Genomic DNA, 10,448 nt, shown 5'->3' with positions numbered 1-10,448 from the left:
TAACTAAGAAATGAATACTTCTGAACTAAAGCCTGTAAGATTGATAATATCTCATATATTGAAAGAATGATTTTAAATGATATTTAGATAATGTATCAAGTAAACAACTCTGTCCTTGCCTAATTGAAGTGGATCATTTGGAATATAAGAAGTAGAATATTACAAGTGAGAGACGCAAAGATATTTTTGCTTGAAATTGGGTTCTTTCATTTTGGCATTAAAAAATCTAAGAATAAAATAAATTCTAATACGAATAAATAAATTTAAAATATCCTCATGTTTAATATTACCACAACAGAGATATGGTTGTATACTAACAAGCTCGTTAAAAATAATTTGAAGAAGGTTATCTCGATGGCAATTACTATCAAAAATACTCATGAATTTCCTCTCTAATTCTGAACAATAAGCAACGAACTCTTGAGGTGGTTTAACTAGGTGACAGTTTTCAAATTGTTTGGCAAAGGTGAAGCTATAATCTAACGGAATTTCTTCGTTGCTATCAAAATTTGGTAAGGGGTGATCACATAAATGCATTTTATGCAGTTTGAAATAAAAATATCCGCATATGTAAACAAATGCATTGTTTTCAAGGACAACACTTTCCTCCCTATCAAGACTACTATCATGAACATCTGACTCTCTAATGGATGGACAAGGATTTGGTAGAGAATGAAACTCATCCCATTGGGTATTATTAGCATCTAAACTATAAGCAAAATCTACTATGGAAAAATCTAATATTTTATCTTCCTGGGAAACAGTTTCACAGTTTCCATTTACTACTACATTGACATACTGAAGACCCCACCTCTTTTGGAATGAGCTTGAAAAATTACGAGGTGTAATTCGTACTGAATTACCAGATCCCTTTCGAATTTGGCCAAAGAAATGTTCCAAATGATCCTGTGTAAGTCGTCGTGTCTTGATTCCCTGAAATCCTTCTTGATTAAGATAAAGGAAAAGGCTTTTCAAAGCCGAAATGTTGTTTAACCAACCGTTAATAAATTTAAAAGTTTTTGTTATATCTATTCCCTTTTCGTCAATAATTTTAATGGAAAGAAGTTTTTTCGAGGCCTGTCTAAGGAATTCCAACTGTTCGTCGGAAGCATTAAAAATTGTTCCCTCTGTACGGCTATTGAAAATGTCAAAAAGATCGTTAAAAAATTCTAAATAGTCAGCGGTGCTCAAAAATGTTGAAGATCTAGAAGAATCTAATTTCCCTGAAGCTTGTAGTATTCGCATTCCGGTAACAACAGTACGGCTTAAAACTTGAGCTGCTAAGTTGACTTTCATTTTTTGGAAATTATTAGGATGAATATGCTCCATACTTAGCTTAGGGGCACATTTTATGGAATTTGAATCTACTTTGTGGAAATGAATCACGTCTTCCCAAGATACAAGCTTATTTTCAAAATAAATTTTATTGCCTTTATTTAAAAGACAATTCCGACTGCTTTTCAAAAGGTGAGGACTGTCGTGCATAAAATGAATCTGTTTGTCATTTACCTCAAAATATGGTCGTTGGACAGTTACTTCAACACTCTTTGAAAAGTTGACGAAATTGGCTCCTTGATCGCAAACGAATTGGCAAGGTTTCAATCCTATGTCTTGTAACTTCGATATTGCCTCGAAAATATATTTTTTCATAACATGTCCTTTACAACTACCTTTTACAAAGAAATAAGAAACAGCTTGCGACCAACTATTGCCACCTATTCCACTTGCCATAATAACCATAGCGCTAGTCGCTATATTTCGTGAACGATTTTCGTCCCCGAAATCCTCTAGGCCTATTATTTTGTCTTTAAACCTATCGTAATCAAGAAAAGATTTCAAAGACATTTCGTCACAAGATACACTAACGTACTTCTCTTCCTCCGTAAATCCGCGTGCACGTTCTTTTAACGCTTCATAAGTTCCATTTAAATTACCTGGAGATTTTGGCCAGTCCTTTACAAACCGTTGTAAAGTTCTAACTTGAGGCCAATCCAGCAAAATAATTAAGTAACGGTATACTAAAGGAGAAAGGAAATACACAGCTAGAGCTATTAATTTTAAGCCAATACCATACCGACGATTTTTGGGCTCTCTATTATGATTAATTAAACTATTTTCTAAACAAACCGACATAGAATTTGATACTTTCGACGACATATCATTCTTCTTCTTCAACTCAAATTCCAATTTCTCAACTTTTTTCTTGTATTTATCTACCTGTGTCGATAACCTAGCATTTTCTGTCTGTAATCTGGATTTAATCCGTTTCTCTGTCAAATATCGTCCTCGGAAATTGTCGAGTGCCGTTTGTAGTGTCCTTAATTTGTAGGAATAGGTTTTCTCTGTGGCTCCCACTGTAATATCTATGTCACCTATGTCTTCTTCTAGAACCTCAATATTAGAATTGTCTTCTGTCGTCTGAATATCTATTGGAGCATCTACGCTATTTTGCGTCACAATGTCTGTCATAGGAATGTCCTTGTCTGTTAAATTATCTGAGCTATCTAAACCTGTTGTATTTTCTTCGTTGAGAATTGAAACTGGAGTTGAATTTAATAAATTAGATTCTAAAGGCAAAGTGTTCTTTAGTTCAGAAGTTTCACTTTTTGGAACAGCAAATTTAGATATTTTATTCCCAAAAATGAATTCTTCCGAAAAATGCCGACTACATGCATATAAGCGTTTCACCGATGACTTCACACATAATATGCGAAGCCATTCGGCACGTCTAGAAAAAACAATAACGTTAAGGTATTAAAATTAATGTGTCCAATATTTTTATATTGTAAAAAAAGTATATTCGCATTAGCCCAATTCACAATCTAGTGTATATTTTTAGAATTCACTAACAAAATATACTGAAATACTCATGCTACGGTTTATAAAATATACTACACTTAAATACGTAGTTATTATTTACTCAAAATTTTGCAATACAAACAGACAGCTTGAAAAATAAATAATTTATATAAAAACAATTAAAAAAACATTAAATTACAAAAGTAATAAAAAGAAGAAATTAAACAAAAAATGTTGCTTCTAGAAGCACCGGAGATAGAGGAATGAACGAATTTAAAGCGAAAAGCCCCCAAAAAGCAGAAAAAATCGTTCAGAATTAATAGCATATACATATTTAAAATTGGAAAAAAATACACCAAATCGTGAATTGGGCTATTAAATATATATGTAAAAGTACTCAAATAATGGACTCTCATGCTTAATTTCATGCTTTTAGCTTCAATATAATAGAAAACAAGTGCGAGTTGTATATTTGGTTTTGCCGAATCATATATACCCTTCACCATGATGTGTTACAAAAACATTCATTATGAGTTTTATTACAAAAAATCAAAAACTACCAGTTGTAAAACAAAAAAAGTACCAGAAAGTCTCATTTTAGAGATTTTAAATCAATCAGGGTGTTACCTGTGCGTATAAAAGCCAAATCATAGAACGATATAGTACCAAGAGTACTTTCCTGCTGATTTTCACTAACTTAGGACTCTTAATGTTCATGTTTCTAGGTTCAATATTATAAAAAATATCAATAGAATAGTCAATTGACTAATCAATAGACTAGTCAATTGACTAATCAACAGACTAATCAACAGACTAATCAATTGACTAATCAATTGACTAGTCAATAGACTAATCAACAGACTATTCAATAGACTAGTCAATTGGCTAATCAATAGACTAGTCAATAGACTAATCAATAGACTATTCAATAGACTAATCAATAGACTAATCAACAGACTAGTCAACTGACTAATCAATAGACTAATCAATAGACTTATCAATTGGCTAATCAATAGACTAGTCAATTGACTAATCAAAAGACTAGTCAATAAACTAATCAATAGACTAATCAACAGACTAGTCAACTGACTAATCAATAGACTAATCAATAGACTTATCAATTGGCTAATCAATAGACTAGTCAATAGACTAATCAATAGACTATTCAATAGACTAATCAATAGACTAATCAATTGACTAATCAACAGACTAATCAATTGACTAATCAATTGACTAGTCAATAGACTAATCAACAGACTATTCAATAGACTAGTCAATTGGCTAATCAATAGACTAGTCAATAGACTAATCAATAGACTATTCAATAGACTAATCAATAGACTAATCAATTGACTAATCAATTGACTAATCAATAGACTAGTCAATTGACTAATCAATAGACTAATCAATTGACTAGTCAATTGACTAATCAATAGACTAATCAATTGACTAATCAATAGACTAATCAATTGACTAATCAACAGACTAGTCAACTGACTAATCAATAGACTAGTCAATAGACTAATCAATTGACTAATCAATTGACTAATCAACAGACTAATCAATTGACTAATCAATTGACTAGTCAATAGACTAATCAACAGACTATTCAATAGACTAGTCAATTGGCTAATCAATAGACTAGTCAATAGACTAATCAATAGACTAGTCAATTGACTAATCAATAGACTAATCAATTGACTAATCAATTGACTAATCAATAGACTAGTCAACTGACTAATCAATAGACTAGTCAATAGACTAATCAATTGACTAATCAATTGACTAATCAACAGACTAGTCAACTGACTAATCAATAGACTATTCAATAGACTAATCAATAGACTAATCAATTGACTAATCAATTGACTAATCAACAGACTAGTCAACTGACTAATCAATAGACTAGTCAATAGACTAATCAATTGACTAATCAATTGACTAATCAACAGACTAATCAATTGACTAGTCAATAGACTAATCCACAGGCTATTCAATAGACTAGTCAATTGGCTAATCAATAGACTAGTCAATAGACTAATCAATAGACTAGTCAATTGACTAATCAATAGACTAATCAATTGACTAATCAATAGACTAATCAACAGACTATTCAATAGACTAGTCAATTGGCTAATCAATAGACTAGTCAATAGACTAATCAATAGACTATTCAATAGACTAATCAATAGACTAATCAATTGACTAATCAATAGACTAATCAATAGACTAGTCAATTGACTAATCAATAGACTAGTCAATTGACTAATCAATAGACTAATCAATTGACTAGTCAATTAACTAATCAATAGACTAATCAATTGACTAATCAATTGACTAATCAATAGACTAATCAATTGACTAATCAACAGACTAGTCAACTGACTAATCAATAGACTAGTCAATAGACTAATCAATTGACTAATCAACAGACTAATCAATTGACTAATCAATTGACTAGTCAATAGACTAATCAACAGACTAGTCAACTGACTAATCAATAGACTAATCAATAGACTTATCAATTGGCTAATCAATAGACTAGTCAATTGACTAATCAAAAGACTAGTCAATAAACTAATCAATAGACTAATCAACAGAGAACTAATCAATAAATTAATTAATGACTGGTAAATAGTGTAATTCTTACACCAGTCTATATAATAATTCATATGCCAGTATAAATGTTTGTGTAATCATTTGTAAAAGTTTTTGTGTAATCATTTTTTATTGCCACCGTCTACAACCAAAGACTTCATATACTGCCGGTAATAAAAGAAGAATACACAAAACACTCTTGCAAACTTACACAATAATCCAATTGGTAAAGATGATATTATCAAATTGGAATTAAAGACGGAAAGGCAAATTTTCAATTTCCATTTTGGACATACATTTTTCCCATTGAAATTGTAAAATGAAAATTCACTTTCCGGCTTTACTGGACACTTAAAAATTCAAACTCCTACCTTGTCGGATCCTTTGGAAAGCGGTGAAGATTCTCCCCTCCTGGACAATCCTTAACACATTTGCGGCTCCTGAAAAATAAAGAGAATATTAGAAAAAAATAAATTTAAAAATTTCCAAATGAAACTTACATGTTGCTGTTTTTTTGTTTTGATTTTTTCTGCGGCCAATAAAAAATTACGAAACTCCAACTACTACTCTTAAATGACACAACAGAAATGAGGAATTTGCGCCGAAATCGCAATTTTGAAGCCAAAATTGACACCAATTTTGGCGCAAAAAGAAAGTTTTCCTCATTTTTTTCACAAATTTGTTTAAAAAAATTTACATTTCAATGTAAACAAACAATTTTTTATTTAACCCTCACAAAAAAAAGAGATAGCTATACATATTATATTAATATTTGCTGTCTTCTTTTTATTTAAGGGTTAAATGAGTGATGCCACTTTGACAAGTTTTAGTGCATCTTTCCGCCGCTTGGTGGCCGTGTCGCCTCTGCTTACTTTGTGGTTATAACAATATCTTTGACATTTCGTACACTTGTAAAACAATACAAAAACAACAAGCTGATTGTTGTTGTTAAGAGTACTTTTCCGTCAAAATTGATATTGAAAAATGTGATGTGTGACACCTCTTTAAATGTGCAGTATTGATGGCAAACAAGTGTCAAATTAGTTAACGGTAAATAGAAAAATTAAGACTTCAAAAGAAAACATTTAGGAGAAGTAAAAAATTAAAGAAATACTATTAAAGCATTATTTAAAAAACGTAAATGTTATAATGGCATCTTCTTCAAAAAAAATTAAAGTAGATCGTCGACATCGAAAGGAGTGGGAAAATGAAATTTGGGCCAAAGGTAAGTACACAAATGTAATATTTTAAACCTTTTAATGACTTAAATTTGTAGGTTGGCTAAAATCTATTGCAGATGCCCCTTTGTCGTACCAATCAACATCTAACGACCAATATACATCGTGGTGTTTTGGATGCAAAATAGCTCTAAGATCCCATAAGATCGATCTAAAAAAGCATTCAGAAAGTAATAAACACATTTCTAATATGGCGGTGCTGTTTAAGCAAAACAAAATTGAAAATTTTAGTAAGTTCATTTTAAACAAATATATAAAATAAATTTTAATGTATTTTTATATACTTTTAGTAACACAGCCGCAATCAAATGAGTCTAAAATTATTGACATTAAACTAGCCGTTTTTATTGCAAAACATAGCTCAATTGCTTCTGTTGACCACCTTACAACCTTGCTACGGAACTGCTCAACAAAAGAAAGTGCATTTGAAAAATTAAGGCTGCACAAAACTAAGTGTACTGCTATTATCAAAAATGTCGTTTCTCCGTCAATTTTAGAGGATTTGGTGAAAGATATTGGTGATAATTTTTACAGTTTGGTGGTAGATGAATCTACCGATATATCCCAAACTAAATGGATGAGCATTTGTGTAAGATTTTTTGATCATAAAAGACTTAAAATTGTTACCCATTTTTTGGACATTTTCCTGGTAGAAGAAGCTACTGCAACAAATCTTTTTGAAGGTATGAAACTGTTTTTAAACAAAGTGGGTTTAAATATAAAAAACTTAATAGCTCTTGGAACTGACGGGGCCAGTAATCTATGTGGTAAAAATAAATCGTTATTTATCCTTTTAAAACAAGAAAATCCACAATTATTACTTTTAAAATGTACCTGCCACTCCCTCCATTTATGCTGCTCCAAAGCCTCAAGTGAAATTCCCAAAAATGCAGACTTTTTACTTAAAGAAATTTACAACTATTTTAGCCACAGCCCACTTCGTACTTTACTATACAAAAGAGCTTTTGATTTGGTTAACATTGGAGTTGATTCAAATAATTTTAGAAAACTTGTACAAATATCGGGGACTCGTTGGCTGTCTTATGGGGCCGCCATCAGAAGAGTTTTGGAGCAGTGGGTGGAGTTAAAATACCACTTTTCTTTAATCTCAACTGCTGAAAATGACAAGACTGCTCAACATATTTATAAAGAATTATCTGACGAAAAAAATAGACTTTTTTTGATATTTATTAACCCAATAGTTAATAAAATGAATCATTTAAATTTAGAATTTCAACCTGATCATATGGATGCAGGTAGCATGTATGATGAAATAGTTTCAACAATATTAATTTTTTCTTCTAAAATGTTTAAGCCGTCAATTTTAAAAAATAATGGAAATTTGGATAACTTAATATGTTCATTAAATTTGGCTATTGATTCGCCTGATTCTTTTCTGCCATTGGAATCTATGGATTTTGGCACAGAATTTGAAATGGAATTAAAAAATATAAAAATGAATGAATATGATGCAGACATTTTAAAAGAAAATTGTTTTTTGTACTTAAAAAAACTATTAAAAGAAATGCTAAAACGGTTACCTGAAAATATAAATATTTTTAAAACATATAAAGAATTTTCAATATTAAAATGTGGAAACCCTTTAACACAAGTAAAATTTTCGGAAGTTCAAAATTCGTTAACTTTATTTTTAAATCCAAAAATATCTGCAGGGGAATATGAATTGCAATGGTCAAAATTAGCATATATCAATTGGACTGAGGTCTTTAAAGGTGAAATCCCAAAAAATTTATTAGACTTTTGGCCACAAGTTTACAATTATTGCGATGCGGCTGGAACATTTCACTTTAAAGATTTAGCATTGGCCGTTCTAAACATGTTAATTTTACCAACCAGCAACGCTTGCGTAGAAAGGGTATTTTCTATTATGAATTACACTAAAACTCGCTTACGTAATAAAATTCAATATGAACTTTTAGATTCATTGATAAGAATAATAAGTTAAATGAATGTTAATAAATATTGTTGCAATTCATTTCAGCCTACAGATAAAATGTTAAAAAAGTTTAATTCTAATACAATGTATGATACACCAAGCAGTGAAAATGAATCTGCAGAGAATGAGGTATATGATATTATAGATTTACGCAATTAATTTTTGTAAAAAATATTTCGATATAAATTTAATATAAATAACTAACGCACTAAAAGTACAAATGTAAAGTAAAAAAAAATATAATATTTTATTATAGACTTTTATTAGATTTATATTGACTTTATAATAAATGAAATAAATAAATATAAATGATTTTTTAAACGATTTTTATTTTGGAATAAATAGATAAATAATATTTTATTTTGGCGATTTTGCGTTTAGCTTTTGGCGATGGAGGTAAAAAAAATCTGACAACCCTGTAAACTGGTATTATGAAGACAGTTGTGAGCAGTTTGACCATTTTGGCATTTTTGCAGCTAGATTTAGCATTTTTTATTTTGATTTAGCTGTAAAATTTTAATTTAGCATTTGGCATTTTATTTAGCATTTTTATAAAATATTTTTAGCTTTTTTTGCAATTATAGTATATAAACAAAAAAAGACAAATTTTTGCAAAAAAGATTTATATTTGAAATAGGTTTAACCGGAAAAAATCAGAATTAAATGTCTACCCAAACACAAGCAACAAGAAATATGAGAAATATAATAATTTACACTGTAATTCAAAATAATGCAAAAAGATTCATGAAGATAAATAACTTAAAATTACGCCAATAAAAGTGAAGACTTTAAAATGTTGTATTCTAAAATATTTTTCTGGAACCCAATGCTTTTTTAAATTCGAGGTGATAGAAATAATTCAAGAGATTTTATATATTTTTACAAATACGTTCAGTACGCTATTTTACAAACTAATACTTTTTGTTTGCTCATGGAATGAAACATATAATTTTGGAAAAGGCTATGTATGACGGTTAATTAACAAATTTTATTTTTTCCTATACGAAATAAAGAGGTTTTAATTTTTATCATCCTTCAGGAGTTCTTGTTAATTTATTGAAAATAAGTATTGAAAAAAATCAATAATATATAATTAAGACTTTGTCATCCTACTTTCTGTTCTTTTTATTTTTACCAAATTTTTAGTAATTTTGTTGTGACGTTTTTTTTTAATTAAAAAAATACATAAATTTCGAAAATATTATTGACAATTTATTCCAGAATTACAAACTTACGGATTTGAATATATCTCTCAATTCATTTCATACATTCTCAAATATATTTTTCCGAAAAAATCTTGGAAGTATGAGTTATAAGCCTGACATCTATTCACCGAGATTTAAAATTATTTCAACGGAATTTTCAATATTTTTGTGACATGAAAATCATTTTTAAAGTGTTTTGAGGAAGACAAATAAAATTGTTTATATAAAAAAAGTAAAACTAGAAATATTATACTTTTCCTTCCGAAAACACATATAGGTTTTATACCATGAGCAACTAGTGTAATTAATAGAGTTTTAATGTAATTTTTGCATTCAGAAATATTTTAAAGTTAGAGACATTACATATTGATAAATTTACAAAAATTTTGAAATAATTTTTAGCATTTCTGTTTATCTTAATACCACGGAACTTAATTTTTTACCCTACTCCACTATACTACGTTTGAGTATACTAGTTGGTTAAGAATCATTTTCTGAATCGATTAAGCCATGTAAGTCTGACCGTCTGGTAGAGGTTGAAATTTTCAAAACAATAAGCACGTATGCTTTTTGATCCAATGACAAAACCTTTTAAAAATGGTTAAAGTCCGTCCTTTAATTTACCTAGCCCCCATACATATACAAATGTAT

General features: G+C 29.5%; 1 protein-coding gene across 1 annotated transcript; it reads left to right on the top strand.

Moving 5' to 3' along the window:
* The first annotated feature begins 6,465 nt into the window (after positions 1-6,465).
* Positions 6,466-8,751, top strand: LOC119607591. The gene is made up of 4 exons (XM_037961574.1): positions 6,466-6,622; positions 6,674-6,865; positions 6,926-8,511; positions 8,638-8,751. The coding sequence occupies exons 1-4, from the start codon at positions 6,547-6,549 to the stop codon at positions 8,749-8,751; spliced, it is 1,968 nt and encodes a 655-aa protein (XP_037817502.1). The 5' UTR covers positions 6,466-6,546.
* Positions 8,752-10,448: the final 1,697 nt, after the last annotated feature.

This window comes from Lucilia sericata, unplaced genomic scaffold (genome assembly GCF_015586225.1).
Source record: "Lucilia sericata isolate MDLA Ls3-8-SP2 unplaced genomic scaffold, ASM1558622v1 Contig000712F_arrow, whole genome shotgun sequence".
Taxonomy (NCBI): domain Eukaryota; kingdom Metazoa; phylum Arthropoda; class Insecta; order Diptera; family Calliphoridae; genus Lucilia; species Lucilia sericata.
Note: the sequence above shows the minus strand (reverse complement) of the source record. Positions and strands in the feature narration are given on the sequence as shown.